The sequence below is a fragment of the Chinchilla lanigera genome, unplaced genomic scaffold (assembly GCF_000276665.1).
Source record: "Chinchilla lanigera isolate Chin_1 unplaced genomic scaffold, ChiLan1.0 scaffold00093, whole genome shotgun sequence".
Taxonomy (NCBI): domain Eukaryota; kingdom Metazoa; phylum Chordata; class Mammalia; order Rodentia; family Chinchillidae; genus Chinchilla; species Chinchilla lanigera.
The window spans coordinates 3677309-3702950 of NW_004955494.1; the positions used below are offsets into that span (position 1 = coordinate 3677309).

At 37.8% G+C, this 25642-nt stretch overlaps 1 protein-coding gene across 11 annotated transcripts in view; it reads right to left on the reverse strand.

The window, feature by feature from the left end:
• LOC102026334 (putative RNA-binding protein Luc7-like 2) overlaps nt 1-25642 on the reverse strand; it is a 66152-nt gene that overhangs the window by 32694 nt on the left and 7816 nt on the right. For 3 of the 11 annotated variants that reach the window (XM_005405441.2, XM_005405439.2, XM_013504958.1), the window contains one exon: nt 17161-17255. In XM_005405441.2, coding sequence (XP_005405498.1) covers nt 17161-17255 — 95 coding nt within the window. Of the gene's footprint in view, nt 1-17160; nt 17256-17753; nt 17828-18792; nt 18864-21556; nt 23012-25642 lie in introns of those variants that run through there. The other 8 variants (XM_013504953.1, XM_013504955.1, XM_005405438.2 and 5 more) reach the window with 6 other exon arrangements.

Genomic DNA, 25642 nt, shown 5'->3' on the forward strand with positions numbered 1-25642 from the left:
GTCTGCACTACATATTGAGACCCTGTCTCAAAAACAAAACAAAACAAAATGAAGTCCTAAATACTCCTTTTAAACACACTAAAGACTGAACTCTGGGCTTTCACTCTAAGCTACATCACCAGCCAGCTGGCTGACCATTCGTTTCTTCATTTATTGCTCCCTCCCTCCCTCCCTCCATTCAGACAAGTTTCCCTAAGTATGTAAGTTGCCCAGGCTGGCCTCAAACTTGTGATCCTCCTGCCTCAGCCTCTTGGAATGCTGGGATTATAGGAGTGTGCTACTGGGCCCAATGCTCCCAGATATTTTTTAGTGTGCAGGGTCAGGAACTACTAGCTGATCTAGTTTCATTCTCGTTCTCTACAGAACAATGGCTTGTTTAGGGTCCTTACACAAAACTTGGTTAGATTGATTTCTAGACTACCATCTCTTCCACTTACATCATTCCAGTTTCCAATGAGTTCATTACTCAGTATTTTTCAATCATCTCTCATAATACTATACCTAGAAAAAAGCGCTCTGCACAGTAGATATCCAATCAGCTCCCTTACCTTTATTCTGTAATTACATGTCCAATGTGTTCTCAACAAAAACTTGCAAATAATATAAACTTTGTTCACCTGTGTTTTTCACCTGAGCATCTCTGTCTCTGACAGGAACCTCAGGACACTTCCTTCCTCACTTTAAATTTGTATCATGCAACCAACCAAAGGAAAAGCGACAGTGAAGTTTAAGAACAAGGGCTAGGAATGTGGCCAGTGATAGAGCCCTTGCCTACTATGCTCACGGCCCTGGGGTCTGACCCCCAGCACCACAACAAAACAAACAAAATGACACAATTATACTATATAGTCAGGGTTGAGTTGGTGAGAGTAGACTTGGGAGGAAGGTCTACCTTGAGGTGAAATGTGGGCAGGGAAGAATGAGAAACTTCACTGAAATGTTAGCCCCACAAGGGTGAGCACTACTGCTGTTATGCATGATATGCCTATAGTGGTACCTGTGGAATCCTTACTAAGTATTCTGTTGAAGGAACAAGACTGGGAAAAGACAGTGGAAAATGCTTGGCACAAGGGCAGAAGAACGAGTGGGAGTGCAGAAGCATTCCACAACAAAGCCAAGCTTGGCTTCTGGAAGGAGGCTCCTAGCCTCTCCTTTGATTCATTCTCTCCTGTGCTTGGACCCCATTCCCTCCTATGTGCTTAAACCTCTTTTCCTTTGTTTTCCTCTCTTTCAGGAGGTAGAATAGTTGAGCCCGATCCCAAGCTGTTGCAACTTTCGTCTGGCTTAACACAGGCACCTGGGAGCCAAAACCCTAGGGGCAAGGGCCTATCTTCAATGGAGAGAGGTATTTGCTTGGAATGTCTTCAATGCTCTTCTTTTCTGGCACCTAGCATGTCAGTACATAGAGCAAGGCTGCTTTTCAGAACTCTAGATACCATGTCATCCATGTTCCTTGGCCCATGACATCATGACTTAGCACCTACTTTGGTAATGAGGAGTATTTAAACTGTAACAATTTAAAAAGCAAAACAAAAAACAACCCAACAGCCGGGGGTGGTGGCACACACCTGTAATACTAGCACTGGGGAGGCTGAGAAAGGAGGATCTTTGCAAGTTCGAGAGCAGCCTGGGCTACAAAGTGAGCTCAAGGCCAGCCTGAACTGCACAGCGAGACCCTGTCTCAAAAAGACAAAAAAAAGTGAGTGCAAAGGAAAGCACGACTCAGTGAACATTCTCCATGATCTTAAGTGATCTGTATTAAAAACAACTGCAAAGAGAACCATGACAGAATCATGCTGTGACCCCCCACAAAGCAACCAGCCATTTCCTCTTCACTCTGCCATTAGTGACCACAGCTCACTAATGTGTTTCAGTGCTTCCAACACCATGTGGAACATTTGCTTCGGCTGCTGATTCTCTTTTTTAAAAAGTGAAACTGAACAAAATGTCTGCTTTTCATTTATTCCAATTTAACATGATTATTTATGATAAAAAGCCAAAGGAAGAGTTTCAAAACTGAGCAAGTAACTCACTTCATAAGTAAATTCTTTCCACAACTTTGTTCCTTTTTATTGTCTCTGAGACAGAATCGTGCTGCACAGCCCAGGACAGCCTTGAACTCACTTTGTAACCCAGGCCGGCCTGAACTCACAGCGATTCTCCTGCCTCAGGGGTGTGCTACCACACCCAGCATTCCACAAGGTCATTCTTGTACTCCATCTTAATTAACAAGCATTCTTAGACTGCAAGTGAAAAAAATAATGCTTATTTTCATTGAATAATTTCAATTTCACATTTTGTCTCCCACATTTCAAATGTACTCGTCCAGGAACTTTTTTTTTGGAGACAAGGTCTCACTATATAATCCAGGCTGGCTTCGAACTCATGGCAATCCTCCTGCCTTAGCCTCTCAAGTGCTGGGATTAGAGTTGTGCACTACCATACCAGCCTCCACGAACTCTTTACCAATTAACTATACTTGATCCTAATACTGTTTCCCAAACCCCGTAGCAGTTCATTCTACTCTTCTGTTTAACAAAACTGGTTCTGCTTTTTTGTCATTTTGCTTTTGAATTTCTGAAAGTGAATGGTCTTAAGCCTCATTAGAAAAACAATCTATTTCTTACTTTCCTCTATAGTAGACCAAGCTTTGCACAACCCATAAATATTAAACTGATTTGACTGGAAATTCTAGGAACTTACAAAAAACAACACAGTAAGTACACAAAAGATAAACAGACAATAAATTAGTAATTTTTTGTATGGAAGAAAGAAATATTTTAAGAGGCTCCCAGCAGGAGTTTGATTCAACTACAAAATAAGCCACAGAGTCAAATTATGTAGCCATTAAAGTGACTTCTTGGGGCTGGGGATTTAGCTCAGCGGCAAAGCACCTGCCTGGCAAGCGCAAGGTCGTGAGTTCGGTTCCCGGTACCAGAGAAAAACCAAAAAAAAAAACAAACAAAAAATAAATAAATAAAGTGACTTCTTTTTTTTTTTGCACCTGAGAGGGCACAATTTTTTTTTTTTTTTTTTTAAATTTTGTTAACTAGGGAAAAAAGAGGCCAGGCATGGTAGCAAATGCCTGTAGTCCCAGCACTGGGGAGGCTGAGGCAGGAGGATCGCTTGTTTGAGGCCAGCCCCATCTATATAGTGAGTTAAAGGTCAGGCTGAACTACATAGCTATACCCTGTCTCAAAAACAAACAAACAACAAAAAGCTAGGGTAAAAAAAAGAGTGGCAGAGACCTGCAAGATGTTACTGAAACATACAGCCATGTTTAAAGTTTTTTTAAATTGTTATAGTAAAAGACACATTGCTGTTAATGCCCCTGAAAATATTTCCCCTTGCTTCCAACACACTCATCCCACCACTCTTGGCACTTGGTGAAGCAGTTCTGGAAGTCCTCCTACATGTCTAAAATTGCATTTGCATGCTGCCATGTCTACAATCAACTGAAAACATTTACCCTTTACGGTCGTTTTGACTTAGAAAAACCTAGACGATACATGGTGCCAGATACAGCAGAAAAGGTGAAAGAGGGCACACCGAATTTTTTTGTTTGTTTTGTTGAGACAATGTCACACTATGTGGTCCAGGCTGGCCTTGAACTTGTTATGTAGCAAAGGTGGCCTTGAACTCCCAACTTGTTATGTAGCAAGGGTGGCTTTGAACTCCCATGAACTCGTGATTCTCCTGCCTCAGCCTCCCAAGGGCAGGGATTACAAGCATGCAAGACCATGCCCAGCCGAAATGTTTTTATGAGCCTGCCTTCCACTTGATGACACAGGCACCAGCACTCAGTGCATGTTTATCGTATCTTGTGAAGATACTGAAAAAGGGCTTCCAGAACAGCTTCAGAAAATAGCAACAAAGAAAAAGCGCAAGCAAGGTCTTGAGTTTAATTCCTGGTACCAAAACAGAAAAAAAAAGAAAAAGAAAGAAAGAAAGGAAATGGCAACAAGCTGGGCATGGGGGCCCATCCTGTAATCCCAGCACTCCGGAAGCAGAGGCAGGAGGATCACTGGGAGTTCAAGGCCAGCCTGGACTACATAGAGCAACCCTGTCTTCAAAAACAAACAAACCAGAAAATGATCAACAATGATGGAGTAAACTGTTCAAAGTGAAGGGGAGCATTCCAAAATTAATGGCAATGTATCTTTTACTATGATACACTTCTAAAAATTTTAAGTCACTGGGGCTGGGGATTTAGCTCAGCGGCACAGCGCCTGCCTGGCAAGCGCAAGGTCATGAGTTCAATTCCTGGTACCGGAAAAAAAACAAAACCAAAAAAAAAATTTAAAGTCAGTGTATATTTTGATCTCCCTGTACAACAAAATGCCACTCCTGATCCAGAAATACACACTGCTATGAGCTTTGTCTGTTTTAAGTTTTTGGTGCTGGATAAATTACATGCAATGAGCATTTTTGTTTGTTTGGTTGGTTTTTGGGGGTTTTTTTTCTTTTTTTCCCGTACAAGCAATCAAACTCACGACCTTGCGCTTGCCAGGCAGGCGCTGTGCCACTGAGCTAAATCCCCAGCCCCACAATGAGCATGTATTATTCTTACAACCCAATAAAAAAATAAAATAAAATAAAATAAAATAAAATAAAATAAAATAAAATAAAATTTAAAAAAATCAATGAAACCACTTTAATTTTAGAGAAAGAAATTATGTAATAGGAACAGAAGCTTATGTAAATTTTACAATAAAACCAAAAAAATGAAACTATGTATGATGATACCTGCCTGTAATCTGAGCTTCTCAGGAGGATAGGGAAGGAGATGCCCAGTTCAAGACCAGCCTGAACAACTTAGCAAGACTTCACGTCTCAAAAAAAAAATCTAGCAGAAAAAACTGGCTATATATATTCAAAAGCCTGAATCCAGACTCAGACCTTTCACCATGTTTTAAACTGAAATCAAAATGGATTAAAGATCTAAAGAAAACACAACCTCCAAAAGATAAAATCGACAAAACTTGAGGAAACAGGCATCGGCAACGGCTTTCCGAACAGAACCCCAATGCACAAGAAATAACATCAAGAATCAACAAGCGGGACCTGATCAAATTAAGAAGCTTCTGCACAGCAAACAGTGAACAGACAACCTACAGAACAGAAAAAAAATTTTTGCCAGCTATACTACAGACAGAAGACTAATATCTAATATAAAGAGCTCAAAAAAATGGCTCCCCCCAAATAAAAGTGCCAATCAAAAAAACAGGCAACTGAAATGAACAGACACCTCTTAGAAGTACAAATGGCCAATAAATGTTCAACTTTGCTGGCCAATAGAGAAACACAAATTAAAACACCACCGAGATTCTTTTTTACTCCAGGATAAATGGCTATCATCAAGAAATCAAATAATAACAACTGCTGGTGAGACTGCAGAAAAAAAGGAACCCTTCTACACTGCTTTTAGAAAATGTAAACTAGTACAACCACTATGTAAATCAATATGGAGATTTCTCAAAAAACTAAAACTAGAAACTCCACTTGATCCAGTTATTCCCTTGCTGGATATCTGCCTGAAAGACTTAAAGACATCGTATTAGAGTGATACATGCATACCCATGTTTATAGCATCACAATTCATAACACCTAAATCTTGGCACTGGCCTATGTTCATCAACAGATAAATGCGTAAAGAAAATGTGGCACTTACAAAGAGTACATCTTTGCTACAAGGAAAGATAAACTGGAGTCATTTGTAGGACAATGGATGCACCTGAGAATCCATAGTGTTAAGTGACATAAATAAGATATACAAGCCTTAATATCAAATGGTTTCTCCTATATGAGAACCTCAAAGCATAAATAAATTAAACAGCAACATAAAAGATAAAACAGGAAACAGGGAGCTAGATCTTTTGCAAATGAAAAAGGGAAACAAAACATGGAGGAAGAGGAGGGAAGGAGATGTACAAAGAATTCAGACATTATATACATGTACCAACTCTCCATGATGAATGTAATCATTATGTACTGCAAACATGTACTAATAAAAAACTAGAGAGGCCACATGTGGTGGTGTACATCTGTAATCCCAGCACTCAGGAGGCTGAGGTAGGAGGACCACTACAAGTTTGAGAACAGCCTGGGCTACAAAGTGAGCTCAAGGCCAGCCTGGAAAAAAAAACAAAAAAAAAAAAAAAAAAAAAACTAGGGAAAAAATGTTTTTAACAAGCTGGGAAGGAAGGCCAGGGATATAACACAGCGGCACAGCGCCTGCCTGGCAAGCACAAGGTCCTGAGTTTAATTCCTGCTACCAAAAAAAAAGCTGGAAAGGTAGCTCAGCACTCTCAGGTCTCCAGTACTGGGGGAAATAAACATGTTATTACAGTAGCACAAATCAAAGATGAACATACCAAGATTTTTACTGTCATACTACACATTAAGAACAGAAACACAAGACATAAAATAGTATGCAAGTATTTTCTTTTAAATGTAGACTGGGGAACTGGGCATGGTGGCACACATCTATAATCCCAGCACTCAGGAGGCTGAGGCAGGAAGATTGCCACAGTTCATGGCCACTCTGGGGTACATAAGAGTTCAAGGCCAGCCTGACTACAGAGACCCTGTCTCAATAAAATAAAAAAAAACAAAACCACAAAATCAAACAAACAAACAAATAAAATATTCACTGGTATAGAGGCCTCTCTACGACATGATAAATGAAAAAAGAAATTCAAACAATAAAATGCCATTTGTTAAAACACACAAGTTGGGCATGATGAAGCATAACTGCAATCCCAGAACTTTGGGAGGCTGAAGCAGGAGAAGCACAAGAATGAATTTAAACTAGGAAACTTGGTGACAGCAAGAACTTGTCTCAAAATAAAAGAGGGCTGAGGATGTTGTACAGACACATGCATACCAATGAACAGAAAGAAGTATGAAAAATGAACACTCAATTTGGGGCAGGGTTTAAATCTGGGAAGGGGGCAACGCATAATAAGAAACATTGACGTTTTGTTTTATCCTCCTGGTCTTGAAGAATATTTGGTACAGTATCAAAATACAACCAACTAGACATGGCAAGTCAGAAGATACTTTCTGGCAAGACAGAAGACTTCCCCTTTACCTTTTATTACCTATGTAACTCTGAGAAATTCACTCCACCTCTCAGCTTTCCTCAAGTACTTTGAAAATGCTGATAGGATCAAGTATGATGTCTATGAAAGCTGCTGATAGGATCAAGTAAGATGTTTATGAAAGCAGGTTGTCAAAGAATTTTATTTTTTTGCTGTCTAACCTGGGATATAAACTCAATGAGGAATTCTTTAAAAAAAAAAAAAAAAAGCTACCTCTACAAATATCAGTATGTTTGGGGAGATTTACAGGAAAACGAAAAATGATTTACACAGAAGCCAGGCATGGTGGTGCACATCTGTAATCCTAGCACTTGGGAGGCTGAGACAAGAAGACTGCCCTGAGTTCTAGGCCAGCCTGGACTACCTAGTCAGTTGAAGATCAACCAGGACTACACAGCAAGATCCTGTCATAAAGGGTGCAGGGTAGGGGGCAGGAGACAGCACAAATGTTTCAAGACAAAAATAAATTACTTCCCATGTGGAAGATGAACAGAAGCAATTTAACTAGAACCAGGTGATTTCTAGTAGAAGACACAGGGAAATAATGCTAAAAAAGCAGAATATAAGCCAGGTGTAGTGAGTGATACATACTTATAATCCCAATGCTCAGCAGACTGAGGCAGGAGGATCAAGATCTGGGAGATCAGCCTGAACTACAGAGCACAACCCCATCTCAGAAAAGACAAAAACATACACTCATATAAAAAACAAACACAGGACATAGAATTATTCTGGCCTAGAGGCTACTAGTTTACAACCACTGACTGGACTGTGAAAGATTATAAACATGAGTCTTATGCAGAATTTACTCTGCAGGTGAAGAATGACTACTTGGACTGAAATATGACATCATGAAATCTATGTTTAGAAGCATTACTGTTACCAGATGAGTTGACAAGAGACCAGGAGCAAGAGAGGCTATTATTACAACCAGGAAATAAAGTTAAACCAGAGTGCTAAAGAAAAGCGTTTTAAACATTTTAAACATGAGAAGGACCTCTGAAATCAGTTCCAACACTACCTTCCTACAAGTGTGCAAAACATGCTCAGAAAGATCAAATGTTTTGCATAAAAACAAATGACAGACAACAGAACACAAATGTGAACAGATCTTTTAATGTAGCTCAACAGTCTTTCAATAACTGTCTCTCAATAATTATTAACTAAGTGGAAATGAAGTATGGAGAGGAACAACACAGGAGTCTTTTCAAGGTTTCAAATATCTCAAGGATGAGAACAAAGGTACCATTAAGAGAACTCACTAAAGCAAATGGAAGATTGCTTTGTGTAAGAAAATGTGTTCTTTTGTTCATGCTGAATTTGACCTAACAGCAGAAAATGCTGGTACTAGTGTCTGGTATGATACACATATGTCTATATGCAAAATACAGATTTTCTTTTTCCAAGCAGAAAGTTGTATGTATTCCTCCTTGGAATTAAACTATAGCTCAAGCACTTTTCTGGGAGAGTATCATTAACAAACTATATAAGAAAACAAATTCTAATCTCTCAATTTATTAACAATGGAGACATTCAGAAACATTCCTGAGCACCAGTGTCACCTGCAAAATCATAAGGGACAGCAGGGGAGAAGGATGCATGATTGAGAACATGAATTCCTAGAGATGTGTCACTTAATAATAGGAACTTTCATCACACTCAAAACTTTAAAATAAACACTGAGATGTGACTCAGTGGTAGCTTACCTAGCATACATGAGGCCCTATATTCAACTCCCAGTGTCACCACCCCCCCAAAAAAATCTTCCTTCATATTAACCCCAACACTTTTCTTTTTAAAACTGCCTTGGCTATCGTGACTTTCTCTGCAACAGCCACCTTGCTTTCTCCAGGGTGACGGATGTTTTTTCTCCTTTTACTCAGCCCAAACTCACTCTATACAGCCAGTTTCTCCCTCATTCTCCACTCTTCTTCAAATAAACTGTCACTCTTTAAAAAAAAAAAAAACCTTAATGAGAGAAACAATTCTATTTTCATGTAACCTAGCTTTAATTCTTCAATTTAATTATACTGTTTAGTTTGTTCAAAATAATTCCTTCCATTTGTCTTTTAATGTTTTCTAACACTATTCTAAGATACTCAAATGTGACAGTAATAATTTAGGTATAGTAGGACCACAGCAAGAAATGCAATCAACATCAATATTGCTAAAGCATAATACTATGAGAGTATAAACCAGCAGGAGAATCACTGAAACAAAACCATGACATCAGACGTGTTTCTTTCATTTTTCATAGCAATGCTACTTTTTTTTCTGGTGTTCTGAAAAAGGGTCTCTCTACTCAGTCCAGGCTGCCCTGAGTTCATTAGCTGCCTTGAATACCTAGCCTTGAACTGGCTGACCCTCCCACCTCAGCCTCCCAAGTGCTGGGATGACAGGCAAGCGCCACTGCACCCAGTGACTGTAATGCTATTCCCTAATGCACGGATCACCTACACTTTGGTCCTCACTTCTTCTATCTTCACTCTCTTGTTTCCTATTTGTAAACTTCCTTTTCTATCCAAATTCAGTGCTTGCTTTGAGACACAGTTTAAAAACAAGAAAAGGGGCCAGGGATATAGCTCAGTGGCACATAACCTGGCTAGCAAGCATGAGGCCATGAGTTTGTTTCCAGGAACCCAAAATTAGATAGACAGAAAAGAAAAGCCTAATACAATGTGGAAAACAGCTTGAAATAACAGGAAAACCTGGATGTGAGTTTTAATTATGCCACTATTGTTTAACATAAAAATTAAGGGCTGGAGGGTAAGGCTCAGTGGTACAGCACTTGCCTAAAATGCACAAGCTGCTGTGCTGGACCCAAAATTAAATGAAATAAAAGTAAGGTTTTTCTTTACTAATCCCAATCTTGGCTCTAAAACCTAACAAGTCTTATAGATGAGTACTAGATGAATAAAAATACAGAAAAGTAGTTCCAGCTTGTCTACTATTCCCTAACCCTACCTTCCAGAGTGCTAGGTTACAGGTATTTGCCACCACCACACCTGGTGACTAATTCCCAGCTTTTCCCGTCTCTTCCCATCTGAACTCCCCCTCAAGCCCATTTTTCCAAGTAGATAAAGACAAATAATGTTCGTCTACCTTTTCCTGGAATCTTTTTTGAAAAAGTATTTCTTTTCTGAGCCTACATATGCAAAGATAATTTGAAAAAATTAAAGAGACCTTACCCTCGCAAAAAACTACTACCCACTTGGGAAGATGGGAGTGGGGACACATAACAAGTACAGTACCTATTCAGCAGTACAGAGAGGAAGTACGCTGGGATACTAGAGCCCAAAGATTGAACCGTTAGAAGCTAAGGCAACTGTGTATATAGTCAATAAGGCAGAATTCAAATTTGAAGACAATATTCTAGGCAGAGAAAAAGATAAGCAAAAATGAGAAGCATGTTGAAGAAAGAAAGTAATGAAACAACAAGAGGATCAAACTGCTAAGGGTTTTAGTTTTCTACTATACAATATGAAGCTACCACAAATTTCTGTGTAGAAACAACATGTGGCGTGTTAATATCCCACAGAAATGACTAGCTACATGTGAAAATTAAGTAATTTCTCTTGCGCGAGATGCTTTGGATGTGCCCCCATTCCTCTTTCCCTTACACTGTAAAATGCTGGAATTTTAGATCACAAGAAGTGGCGTACTGGTCGATTTTTTTTAAACATTCCTTATGAATGTAAATTTGTGCTATTTAAATATTGTTGGTTTAAGATCTTGTCACATGTATAAAAATAAAAGACCCCAATAAAAAAAAAGACTAGCTTCTTCTCAACATGCAAATGTCTTCAAATATCAGTTCACTTAAAAATGCTTCCTCCAACCACCTTGCCATAGTAGCCCCTTGCCTTGGCCTGTGCCCTGCCAAATGCCAGGCACTAAACCCCTAACCATGCTGTTCTGCATAACATTTCTCACCAACTGGAGCCACTCCTTTCCACACTGCATGGTCTGCCTCCTGCATCAGACTGTAATTTCCTATAATCACAACAGAAACCCATCCCCACATCAGTATCTCCACGACTCAGCACAGCACATGGCACACAGCAGGTACAAGACAAGTATTTAAGAAAATGAATTGACCAGCACCACTCTCAAAATGAAAAATTAAACAAATCTTTTTTGTTTGTGGTACTAGGGACTGCATCTAGGGCCATTTTGCACTGAGCTATATATAACTCCAGCTATTTCTTATTTTGAGACAAGTTCTCTAAGTAGGATAAATCACTTCTTGAAAGTTTTAACTTTTCCATTTAAAATTACTTCCTTTAGTTAATCAACTCAATTTACTGATGGGATGACTTTAGAAACAACTTTTCTAGAAACAAGCACTGTAAACTCTTACCTTCATTCGACCCTCATTAACCTGATCCATTCTTCCTCTGCTTAACTGGAATACTACTAAAATTTAATCACTCAAACATTTTTATCAGTAGTAACTTAATTTCTAAAACTTAAAGTTGCGTTTTATAACAAATTTATTTATATACTTAATAGTCTACTTTTAGGTGGATCAATTGTACATTCAATGAAATGGAAAGAGCCGGGTGTGGTGGTGCACACTTGTTATCCCAGCATTCAGAAACATGAGGCCAGAGGATCACTGCAAGTTCAAAGTTACCCTAGGCTACATAGTGAGTTCAAGGCCAGCCTAAACTACATAGCGAGGAGCCTGTCTCAAGAAAGAAAAAAAAAAAAGAAGAAAAGGGGTAAGACCCTGTTTTAGATGCTGGGCATATAACACTGAAAAATACAATGACCCTCTCAAGAAATATATTCTATGGCTAATTTAAAAACTTTTGTGCAGATGTACTTCTTATCACTTATTCTTCTTGTCTTTATTTTCATGCCTTTTTTAAACATGCATTCTCAAAGATACTAGTGATTTTAAAGGTCAGGTCTGTATGGAGCCCAATAACTGAGTATACACCACATCTTACAAGAAAAAGTCAAACAAGCAATACAGGAAGTTTCGGTGAGTAAAAACTATTCTTTGAATAAAATCCAGAACCTACTGGGGCACAAGAAACCAACTCAGAACTTCTGACAATGAACACTACCACATCCAATCATTTCTAAAAGACAGGAAAGAGCTGGGCTTGGTGATGCAAACTGTTGTCCCAGTTACTAGGGAAGCTGAAGCAGGATTCTAAGTGTAAGGCCAGCCTGGGCAACTTATTGAAACCCTATCTCAAAATAAAGCTAAAAGAGTGGGGACTATAGCTCAGCTTGCACAGTAACATGTGCAGGACCCTGGGTTCAATCTTCAGTATTGCAGAAGAAAACAAAAAAATCATGCTTCTTAAAAAAAAGTCGTAACTCAAAGACTGTTTTCTCTGTTCAGCATTTTGTACCTCATTGATTAACTTATTAATTTAAGAATTAGTAATGAACAATAAAGAATGGTAGTATGTTACAGAAGCACTTTCATGAAGCTGAATTCCAAAAAATTCTTTTTTTTGTTTTGTTTTGGTTTTTTTTTTTTTGTCTTTTTGAGACAGGGTTTCGCTATGCAGTTCAGGCTGGCCTTGAGCTCACTTTGTAACCCAGGCTGGTCTTGAACTCACAACAATCCTCCTGTCTCAGCCTACCGAGTGCTGGGATTGCAGGTATGCACCACCACACCTGGCTAAAAAACTCTGTAACAAATTGTCAGCTATGAGTATAATTTTTAGAAACCACACTCTGTACAAGTGCTTGATATAAAGTACAACTTCTTAATAATGAAAAAAGCCAAAAAATACATCTCTATGTATTCTTTTGCAAAATAATCCTAGACTATCAGTAAACTATAATCTGCTGAAAGTGACAAATCTAATAAGGTCAGGAATGCTAATGGGCATCCTTTAGTTTTCTAACCTTTAGTTAGAAAAAGCATTATAAAACTTAAAATTCAGTTATTTTCCTTTTTCATCTAACATACAAAAAGAGCGAGGCAGGGGTTGGGGATTTAGCTCAGCGGCACAGTGCCTGCCTGGCAAGCACGAGGTCGTGAGTTCGATTCCTGGTGGGGGGGCGCGGTAGTGAGGCACAGTGGCACATGCCTGTAATTCCAGGAATATCTTGCAATTGCAGCACTCAGGAGACTGAGGCAGGAAGATCCCCACTGCAAGTTTGAGGCCAGCCTGGGCTATACAGTGAGTTCAAAGCCAGCCTGAACTATATAGTGAGACCCTATCTCAAAAAAACAAAAAACAAAAGCCATTTTCAACAAAAAAAGGTATTAACTATTCAACTGTGACCCAGAAAAGGATTTGTTCTACAGGGGGGACCAGATGGTAAAGAAGTTAATAGCTCTGCAATTGTAAGCCATTCATACATAGGATGACCTGCTAATAGCAGCCCTTCTTAAGAATAATGGACATGAGCAGTCGTAATGACTTTCAGGTTCTGAAGGATACCACTCTATGACAACTCTAAACCCTCACAAAAATGATCCTAGTGCTCAAAACTGCATATTCTTAAAGAGGATCACATCTACTCTGACCCATACTTACATATTACAATTCTACGTATCAGGCTGCAAATAAAGAGGTTTGATTCCTAGAGTTCCCTCTGGAAGTGCCTTTGTAAGACCTTGCCTTAGCTGTTTATCATATTATTCAGGACACCATCATTTTTAAGCCTCATCCTTACATTCTGTACCGTAAGAACAATACTACGCAACAGTATTTTTCTAGCCAGGCACAATGGTGCACACCTGTATTTCCAGCACTCCAGAGGCTATGGCAGGAGGATTGCTATGAGTGGCTGCCTAAATGAGTTCAAAGCCAGCCTAAATTACATAATGAGACTTTGTCTCAAAAAAACAATTCAGGAAAAAAAAAAAAAAAAAACCTATTAAAATATGCACCTTAAATTCTATGACAGGAGCCAGGCATGGTGGTACACACCTATAATCCCAGCACTCAGGAGGCTGAGGCAGGAGGATCATTGAGAGTTTGAGGCTAGCTTGGGCTGCAAGAGAGCTCAAGGCCAGCCTGAACTGCATAGCAAGACCTTGTCTCAAAAAATAAATAAATAAATAAATAAATTCTATGATAGAAAAATACTGTCCTCGTTTTGTTTTTGTTTTTTGAGACAAGGTCTCACTACATAGTCCAGGTTGGCCTCAAACTCACAGCAATCCTCCTGCCTCAGCCTCCTGTGTGCTGGGATTCATCTGGCCCAGAGATTTTTAAATCTGCTAAAATGTGCATTGTGCAACCCATCAGTAAGAACTTTACGGGAAGACAGGCCCAAGACCAACCATCCATCCTCTTCAGTTAACAAAGACAGAAGATTATGAATTCCCTATAGAAGCCATCTGTAGTGGTGCACACCTGTAAATTTATCTAGTCCAAAGAGTCTGAGGCAGGAGGATTTCAAATTCAAGGCCAGTCTAGGTTGCGTAACTCAATGACATATCTCAAAATTATCTTTTAAAAAAGAACTCTCCATGGGCGGGGTAACACATGCCTGTAATCCCAGCACTAAGGAGGCTGAGGCAGGAGAATCACTGGGAGTTTGAGGGCAGCATGGGCTACAGAGTGACTTCAAGGGCAGCCTGAACTACAAAGTGAGACTCTGTCTTAAAAAAAAGTGGGGCGGGGATATAGCTCAGTGGCACAGCACCTGCCTGCCAACCAAGCTCAACGTCCTGAGTTCAATTCCTGGTATCCAAAAAAAAAAGAAAAAGAAAGAAAAAGAAAACATGCTGGACAAGACTATAGATCAGATAATTTGTGTCTAAAGAATATCAAAATGTTACTAATTGTTAAAGCTGAGTGAGGGGCTGGGGATTTAGCTCAGCGGCAAAAGCGCCTGCCTGGCAAGCGCAAGGTCGTGAGTTCGGTTCCCGGTACCGGAGAAAAACCAAAAAAAAAAAAAAAAAAAAAAAAAAAAAAAAAAAAAAAAAAAAAGCTGAGTGATAAATATTAAGTCCATGAGTGCTTAGCCTATTCTACCTCTGCTTATGTTTGAGATATCTCTTAATAAAAGCATCAGAAATGTTTTTTAGGGCTGGGGATATAGCTCAGAGGCATAAATGCCTGCCTGGCAAGTGCAAGATCCTGAGTTCAATTCCTGGTACCAAAAAAATATAAATAAATCAAATATTTTTTAGAAATTGAGCTTTGGTTCCAATTTTACTTCACATCAACAGAGCTGAGTGATTTTGGTATGAAGTTACTAAATATCATTAAGGCTGATTTCCAATCTATAACTATGACTATATTATTTCCCACAATCCTTTTAAAAAATAAATGAGGGCTGGGGCTATAATTTAAGCATAGAGTGTTTGCCTAACATGCTTGCGACCACAGGTTCAATCCCAAGTACCACAGGAAAGGAAACAAAGGGGGTGCTGAGCCGTATTATATACATCAGAAAATGTGAAACACATTGCAAAGTCAGAGTTTATTATTAATGTCATACTAGAAGAAAAAGTAATAGATCAAAATCTTGCTATGGCTGATTCTAAAATATTAAAAAGCAAAAAAAGCTAAATTATGTAATTTTATTAATGTACTCTAAATTTATCTGAAATGAGAACTTAGAGCCATTACAGATTTCAAATGCACCACAGCACAGCTGAAAATAATTCTAGGAACTGAAAGAGTAGATGTAAGTTTGCTGTCAGACGTTGTCTGTCAACAGTCCTACATCAGAAATAAGATTTCTTACTTTGTGGTCCTGAGCTTTCAAAAGAACATTTAAGTTTTTGTTCTTTTAACATAATACAGTTTCAACTGTCTTTGAAAGTAACAGCAGTGCTTCCTGGTGTATATGCCTTGATAGTCTTGTTTGGGGTAGGTCCTTAATTTAATTCTTCCTACCAAAATAAACCACTCATTTAGGCATCTGTAGCTAAGGGAGGAAAATCTTTTCTGGCAAATGAGAAATGAAGCCAGCTCAAGATTTAGCCCCTACTAGCTTCCACTACCATCAAGTGCATCTTCTACCATCTTCCTTCCATTGAGTGAAAGAAGTGCTACCGCTTTCATAATAATTTCAACCAAATCCAAACGTCAAAGAATTTCTTTATTCCATTTAAATAAATCCATCATCAAGTTTTTTTAGCCTTTTAAATTAAAATACTCTAGCTGGGCAAAGTGGTGCACACCTGTGATTCTAGCATTCAAGAGGCTAAGGCAGGACTGCTGCAAGTTCAAGGCCAGCCTGGACTACAAAAGTGAGCTCCAAGCCACGTGGATTACACACCTGTAATCCCAGCACTAAGGAAGCTGAGGCAGGAGGATCGTTGTGAGTTTATGACCAGCCTGGGCTACAAAGTGAGTTCAAGGCCAGCCTGCACTGCACAGCGAGACCCTGTCTCAAAAGAGGAAAAAAAAAAAAAAAGTGAGCTCAAGGTCAGCCTGAATGTCATAGCGAAACCTTGTCTCAAAAAGACAAAATAAAATACTCTAACATCAACATATCCGCAGGTAGAATCTAAATTGAGACAGAGGGTATCAGGAGCTAGCAAGACAACTTTGTGTGACAACACTACTCTCAAATTGTAAAGGTTTCAGTACTTACTAATATATTTTTCTCATGGATTCCACAATATAAATGTGCATAAATCTTAACAAAAATGTATACTATTTTGGGTAAAAGTCTCCATTTAACATTAAAGTTTAAAAATCAATTAATCAGGGGCCTGGGATATAGCTCAATGGCACAGCGCCTGCCTGGCGAAGACAAGGTCCTGAGTTTGATTCCCAGTACCCCCCCCAAAAAAAAACAATTAATTACTTCTAACTAAAAGTGTAAATGCTATGTTATAGCCTACCTACCCTCTACACTGCAAATAAGTGCTTTTAAAAAACTGTTATGAAGAATGGAAAAAATATTTAAAAAAAAAAAAATCTACCAATTCTGTGAGGAAACCCATTACTGTAGATTTAAATCATCAATCTAAATAAACAAATGAAAAGGATACAAATCCCTCCTCTAGTAACTGTTTAAAATATTGCTTAATAATTTGACAAAAAATTAAGACTTTGTACACAGTTCATCTTTCTAGTATATCAGTAATCAAATAGATTTAATAAACACGTACAGTTCCAGAAAGGACATCATGGGGGCAACAGTTGAGAAGATGGCTCTTGCATACTCTGTCGTCACTGAATTTGATTCGCTGACGGGTAGTGTCTCCTGTAATATAGAAAAGTTAATAACATACAAGGTTAGACAACAGGAAAGTAATTATTTTCTGAAAGCCCTAGTTTCACTAGCTTTTTATGTGTGGTTATATACACACACATTTATAAATCAGGTCAAGAGGGATTAGCTTTTTTATAACATCCTATAGAAAAACTACTTTAGACAACATGCAGTTGCAGTATGTGTACTGCACATGTAATTCAAACAGTCAAAGTGGGAAAGCAATGCATTCTGTTAAATAGAATACTTCAGGAAAGCATAGGATTTTAGAGCAGGAATGGACCTTGAAGTTTATGAAGTCCAACTCCTTCATATTGCAGATGAGGAAAACTGAGGCCCCAAGAGGTTAAAGGATTGCAGCAGACCCACTAAGAGAGTTTCTACTGGAATACAATGTTCCCTTCTTGACAGTAAGCATTGATTTATTTTGTAATTATTTACATTAATTGGAAAACATAAAAAGTAATCTTGCAAACATTGCATACACACTGCGAATCCCCACTGAACCCCAGACGCCATTTCTTCCACTATTTTGTTCCAGCTGAAGTGTCTCCCTTTTGCTGCTGGGAGGAGTTAGAGAGGGTAGAATAACGCATTTAAGAGCGTACAAACCTGGAAGAAGGACTTACACACCAGTCAAACAAAGGCACATTGCCTAAATGAAATGTTAACTTTCTAATGCCTCCAAAGGTTCCACAGCTCCAAGTTTTATGTGGTCTGTGCTATATATTGCCAAACGGGGTACATTTACATTTATTCTGTCTTCATATAAAACAAAACACCTCCTAAGCAACAGAAGCATCCAACCTGCTTATCAAACACCGTATCTACTCAAAATTTTAAAGAATCTAAGAAAAAGAAGGTGACTAGCTCTAATAAAATATAGATGTTACAATTTTTTGCTTATAATCTCTGGGGCGGGGAATTCATAAGGATGTTTCCTCTTTCTATATAAAATGATAAGCCCTAAAAAATGGTGTTTTATTTTAGCCTTAAATGGGTATCATCATTAATGAATGAAAACCTACTGGTGAATTACTGAAGCAAAACTATTGGTACCAAGAGATCATAAATACCTCCACAGCTGACAATGCCTGGAGCACTCCAAAAACTTTCATCTAGGAAATGATTCAATCATTCAAATCATTTGTCTTTTCACACGTAACAAAAAGGTTAAAATTTCGTCTTTCAAGTACGCTTATATTGAAGAGCTTAAATTCCAAGAAAACACTGTGGGGTAAAATTTTGTTCAAACTGTTTTAACTTGGTTAAAAATATTTTAAGAATATTCTACAGGTATATATTAAAAAATTTACAGCTAAAATGATAGCTTCAGAGCAGTTCAACAATAGGTTTTCTAGAGGCTAGTCTCTAGTAGGTTATTTTTTGACACAATTTGGAATAATCCATTTAGTGTTCACGCCTGCTACTATAATAAAGATTATTTTGATGGTCCCTTTTTCCTTTTAAACACAACTGCTTTTGTTCCACATTCATTAACACATCTGAAAAGTTAGTGATAACTCACGGCTCGGCGAATGCGGGGCCTTTCTGACACTCCCTTGCAGATTGAAGTAGGCAGGCATAGATACATTGAACCTTTACAAATAAAACAAGGGGCCAGATTGTTCAGTTTGTATAGAATAGACTCTGCCAGCAATTTCAATACAGCATCTAGAAGTACATGTTGACTGAAGATTCTTGTATATGAAAACAAAAGTGAACAAAATCAAAGTGTATTAATTTTTTTATAATATTAATTTAACAAGTGTAACCCTAGAGAAGATACCTAACCGCAAGTTAAAGTTCAAGGCCAACTGAAGTTTTAAAAAAAAGTTTCCTTAGAAAGTATATTTATCAAAACTATTAAGTACCTCAACTTTATGTTAAAATGGCACTGAGATAAGTTCACACCAGAATGTCCAAGCTACGTAGGAGGGGCTTTCTGTTCCCTATCACTTAAGGAAAAAGAATTTTTTTGTTTTAAATCTGTACCCTAATTATGATAAGGACTTTAAAAGTGATAAATTTTTTAAACTAGGAAAACAAAAAAATCTTACATACCCAGGAGTCCCCTTGCTACAAGTATCTAAGTTCTTTGGCAATACAATAGTGCTTGGTAAAACTTATGACTCAAGGGTATAAGCTTAGAATAGGGGGATAAGGCCTTAGAATAAAATGAAGACTCACAAAGTTTTAATAATCAAACATTTACTAGAGTAGGGTGACTTTTGCCTAAGAAATTACATTAAATCTAACACTAAGGTATATGTGTCCTGAAGACACACTATCAGCCAAAATATGAACTGCAAATATGAGTACAGCAAAGAGTAGCCCTGATAAGCTTTTTTAAGGAGAAAAGCAAGTCTACAATCAAAAGACACTTAAAAATAACTCCTCACTGCAAAGTAAATGGCTATTCCATAAACATCTTTTCTAGAGGCTAGCAAACACAATAAAAGGGCCATCGAATATCAACCATTATAGAAATTCTTAAAACAATGAGATAATAAACCTAATAATTCAAACACAGAACTACTGAGCAAGGGACTTAGCAAGTGAGGATCTGTTCCTTGGTATGTTAAAAAGTTCTATTTAAAAGACTTTAAGGTTAACATTTTAATACAATTTGGCAACAATGTAGTATTTAATACATTTATACAGGTTTATGCCATAAGTGTAATTTGGTTAAACATAGAATTTTAAAATAAAAATATTGGTAATTTTGGCTTCTGTCAAAATATCTGGCCCAAACCATGTTTTTCAAAAGAAACTAGCTAAAACAGCACCCCTTAAAAAAAAAAAAAAAAGACTACAAAAGGAACAAATATGAAAGAAATCTCCTTGTAACATAAGGAGATATCTTAAGAACTCAATGCACTTCATATTTGGTTTTTGGGGGCATATAATCACATAAAAATAACCTAAACTGTGTAAGCCACTACCCTAAAAAACTGCTCATATAGCATCTAAAAAAATAAACTATGGGAGAAAAATTGCCCTGTTACACTGACATTGGCTCCAAATCACAGAATCCAACCTGTTAGGGATTCTCTATGCCAGGCAATGGTGTTATGGACAGCATAAGACAAACACTGCTCTATCCCCCAAGGAGCCCACATTTTGGTACAGCAACAGAATACATAATTAACAATTAGTGTGAAATGGGTGTGTTGAAGAGATAGTACTTAAAGTAATTTTAAGACCCCAATGACCATCACCATCAACAACCGGAGAGGAGGAGAAAGGCTTCATGTAGTAAGTAGAAGCCAAAATTTGAAAAATAGCTAAAGACTTAGAGCAAAGGTAAAGAAAAGAATATTCCACACAGAAGAAGTATCTTTGACAAAGCTGATAGGCAAGCAGGTGTGGGAACAGTAAGTAAAACATATTTGGCTTTGGCAAATGGCTTCATGTAGGGGAACAGCAAAATTGAGGCCAGAATAACATTCTAGAAGTAAAATTTAATGTCTTTATTTTTTAATCCAGTTAGCATACAGACAAAAGTTTTTTAAAAATTTTAATGGAGCAGAAATTAGGCCAAGTTATTCAAGTCAACAACAAAAAAGTTGTCCTACCTACACATACATGGTGGACTCTGTCCTATAACCTCCACAATAATTAGGCTTTGCAGGTACTATAATGCCAAGTTTTTAGAATTAGAAATTTGATTCACAACTTTGGCAGCCAAAGAGCATTTCATTTGAATAGAAGCATCAAAAAAGGTCTATTAATCTATTAATACTTCTTATCCAAGAAACTATCCTCAAAGTTACAACTCTCATCTCCCTCTTTTGCTCAACCCTTTAGGACATCATGAATTACAACTCTTATTTGAGAACACTTGAGTCATAGGTATACAATAAAAACTGGCATCCTTAGTATTTCTGCCCAGGTCTTTCACCAACATAATAAAGCCTGAGGTGGTACTGAGTCAGACAGCTTCACTTAGGGAATACAAACAGGTCAATCTAAAAAGAGAGCTCCTGTCCAAACTACTCAACACCTCTATTCTCAAAATCTCCTTCAATCTCTTGGGAGGGAAAAATAACACCATTATATGTAGTAATACTGCCTTTTACGGTCCTGCCTTTTCTGAAACTGACTTAAATTTTACAGTTAACACTTAAAACCTTAACCTAGGTGGTATCATTGTACAAGGTGCATGCTATTTTCCAGATACCCACCCCCCTCCCAGTCACCACCCACCCTCTCCCACCCATACAAACAATAACCAAATTAACTTTCATAGATTTAGGTGCTATTTTAAAAACATCAAAATTTTACTTTACCCATTCTCTCCGATGCTCCCTGTATTTTTTTAAGCTGTGAGTGGATGACCATGCTATGTGATCAACAACTGTGAAGGCTAAGCAAAAGTGAACTGAGTTTAGTATTATAATTTCAAAAAAACCTTAAAGTTTGTAATATTTGACATATTTAATATATGCAGAATCCTATCTTACTGCATATTATCAGGCACTAAAGGCAAGCAATTTATAAAGACAGTCATTTCTTTTGTACAGAATTATAGCTTAGCTTAGGGAAAATAAAGAGAAGAAATGATAACAGCACATGAAGCAATGGAAGCATCCCAAGTCTATAAATGAGACCAAGGAGAGAGTCCCACATTTTCGAGTGTTAACAACCAAACCCCTCCCCAAAGACAGACATTTTAGGGGCCAAATGTCACAGTTGGTTTGAAACAAAGTAGGTTTTTCCCTCTGAAGATCCATATCCCTTCAGTGATAGGAAAGCTAGACCTAAAGAGAGAAGTATAGAATTGAAGCTTAAAGCTCTGGTCTCCCTGACCCCTTAAAACCTCAAATGTAGGGAAATGTTCCTCTCTTATTACCAATTCTTCCAATATGTGGGGACTACACAAAGACCCATGGCCAGTTTCTACTCTACTCCAGGGCACAGAGACCTTAAGAAATGCACAAGTAAACCCCTCATGTGCATCCAAGCAGGTGAGAACTGCTATCTAGTGACTACTACACTAAGAAACCAGTCTGGTCGTCTTTACACTTCCCTCACACTTCCTTACCAACTGCACTAACTGTACTACCTTTGTTGTCTCTTTAGACTCTACCTATACAAACCTTTTATAGGCAACCTTTAAAGGAAAAAAAAAATCTTACTACTCTTTTATTCCTTGCTGCCTTCCCACTGAATATATACAGTCTACCTCACTGTATATTTAAGCAGTTCAACATGCAGGGTTCATTTCATAAAGAGGACTCTCTGCCATGTCTTAATACAACTACAAATGCTTTGAAAACATTTTACAGGTTGATATGTTATACTGCTCAGACATATACTTATTATGAGTGAAGACAGTTGCCTATCAAATGATTTTTTTCTAAATTTACAGTGGTGCAGAGTAACAATAGATACTTTCCTGACCTCCAAAAAATGCAAACAAAAAGATACTACACAATTCACAAAGGCTATCCCTCTTAATCCTTTGGTTCACATGGTCCTATAGGTTTGTAATACTATCCCTGCCATAATCTCCATGAAAAGCTCAACATTTTAAATACAATGCTCATTACAGAAAAACTTCCCAAAAGAAGTTCATCTTTGTTGGATCTGATCAAATATTAATGTCTTTAAAGTTTAAAAAAAAAATCCAGCCTTCGGGTCTATGAAAATCCATGTAAGAAAATTATAAGCTAGTTGCCAGGGATATAGCTCAGTGTATCAGTGCCTGCCTGGCAAGTGCAAGGTCCAGAGATCCATTCCCAGTACAAAAAAAAAAAAAAAAAGTAAATTATAAGTGAGTGAGACTGGGAAATACCCTGGGTAGGAGAAGAAAAAGTGTGTAGGTCTTTAAGAGCTAACAGAATAGACATAATGGGGATGTGCAAACAGAAACACTAAAGTAGCTATGGTCTAAGGCTCTATTCACCCTGCCACAAACCTATCTTGTCTCATTATACAAGCAGAGTCTCACCATCTGGCAGGAATTGAGGCTATCATTATTTCTGGGGGGACTTTCTTCTCTGAGATTTAAGAGAGACACTACGAAAGCCTGAATATTTATTTAAGCATTAAGTTTAAGGTTATACAGAATTTAAGATAGTATGTCATAGAAAAGCACAACCTGCTCAATTTTACGTTTGGATGCTTGCAGAACTGCAATTCTGATGGTTATACCTGTATTCTGGGTATCTGGTACTGCCCTCCTATTATAGGGTTTTCCACATACAAAATTAGAGGTAATGAAAGCTATCATTGGCTATGAAGAAAGAATTGAAAAGAATCAAAGAAAAAGTGACTGGCTGACTTCTCAAATTATCTACTAAAAAAGACTGATAGTATCAGCTGTTGACAGTGATAAAAAACAAGGAAAGTCTCCCTAAATCTAAAACCAACAAAGGAATGGAAAAGAGAATACTAAAAGATGTAAGTGACAACCTAATGATAAAAAAAGTTAAAATGAAAAACAGATTACCATGAAGGAGACGTTAGCCTTAAAAATTAAAATAACATAGCAGAAATATTGTGCTACCCTGAATACACAGCAAATTCACAAAAGAGTTGTCTCGAGGGAAGGACTAAGACAGTGAAGGGAAACACAAGGGACTTTATTTGTAATGCTTTATTCACTTCTTAGAATGTGTCAGAGTGTAAACATCTGTTCACTTAAGTCTGATTATACCCTGCACTTTTTTTTGAGTACTAAAAATAGAACCCAAGGTCTCATGTATGCTAAGCAAGTGCTCTACCACTCAACTACATCCCTGGGTCTCACTAAATTGTCCAGGCTGGCCTCAAGCTTTCAATCCTCCTGCCTCTGTTTCCCAAGTAAGTGGGATTATAGGCCAGCACCAACACACCAGGCTCCTTCATAGTTTTTTAAACACTTTATTTGATATCAGAACCTTATAGCAATATCACAGGATGCATTGCTTAAAAATAAACATAACTGCATAAATCTCCATTCCCCGTAACACTTTTGGTCCCTCTAGGATTATTTTATTACAGAGTCAAGAGGATAGAATGTATCCATAATTCTAAGGAAAGGAATGACAAAAGAAACTCAACAATCTGGAAATATTATATTACTGTTATCAATAATTACTATACCCTAAGACACATCAACCAACATATACATCACTGGGGGAAGTATTCTTCTAATACCGTGGGCAAATCAAACTGTAACACAAGAACGTTCACACTAATAATAAATGGTTTCTAGACTTAGGCTGGGGTTAGGGTCAGCTTTCCTAAGTATCACGCCCTGCTCTGTTCCCCTGTCCATAATGCAGAATCATAGCCTCTCTCCCTCAGTTTCTTTTACTTCTTTGTCTGTTTTGCTTGTTCCTTTTTTGAGACAAGGTCCTGCTGTGTAGTTCAGGCTGGCCTTGAACTCACTATTAGCCGAGGCTGACCTCGAATTCACATTGATCCTCCTACTTTAGCCTGCTGCTAAACTGCTGGGATTACAGGAGTGTGCCACCATGTCCAGCTCCTCTCTCTCAATTTCTATTCCAGAATTCTCTTCACCCTGTTCTGTGGAATTGGTTAATGAAAACCCATAGCACCAGTGGTTACCACGGAGTAAAACACTGAAGGAGAGGTAAGAAATCAAGCTAAACCAGGTAATCTGACACTGATGATCTCTTAAATCTCTGTCTCATGAACCTTTATGCTGGCTAATCACTTTTTTTTTTTTTCTGGCTAATCATTTTTACTCAGAAGTTTGGGTATATACTGCTCAACAACTCTCTTCTCAACTTTCCTTAATAATACCTACAACAGCGTTTCCAAAGTATGGGATTTACACAACAGAAATTGAGGGTTACGTGATTTCATCAAGACGTTTTAAATACTCAGTAAAAAAGTTATTATGATTATGTCACAAAAGAAATTTCTATCTGGCAATATCTGTATTTGATATACCTCACAAACTAATGCATAGAAAACATTAAGTGACAAGAGTCATTAACTTAAATTTTCAGAAAGTGAGTTAAAAGATATCAAAGAAATAGAAAACCGTAAAAAAAAAAAAAAAAAAATCTAGTAAAGATAATGTATGACTAACATTTGGGAAACGTTTATTCTAGACCTATGTTTCTCAAAATTTAATGTGCATCAGAATCACTTAAAATACTTTTTTTTTTTTTTTTAAATAGGGTATCACTATGTAGTTTGGGCTGGCCTCAAACTGAGAGCAATCCTGCCTCTGCCAGCAATCCTGCAGGGATTACAGGTATATGTCATCATGCCCAGCTGGTGGAATACTTCTTCTTTTTTTGTTTTTCTTCCGGTACCAGGAATCAAACTCACGACCTTAAGCTTGCCAGGCAGGCACTGTGCTGCTGAGCTAAATCCCCAGCCCTGGAATACTTCTTTTTTTTTTTTTTTTTTTT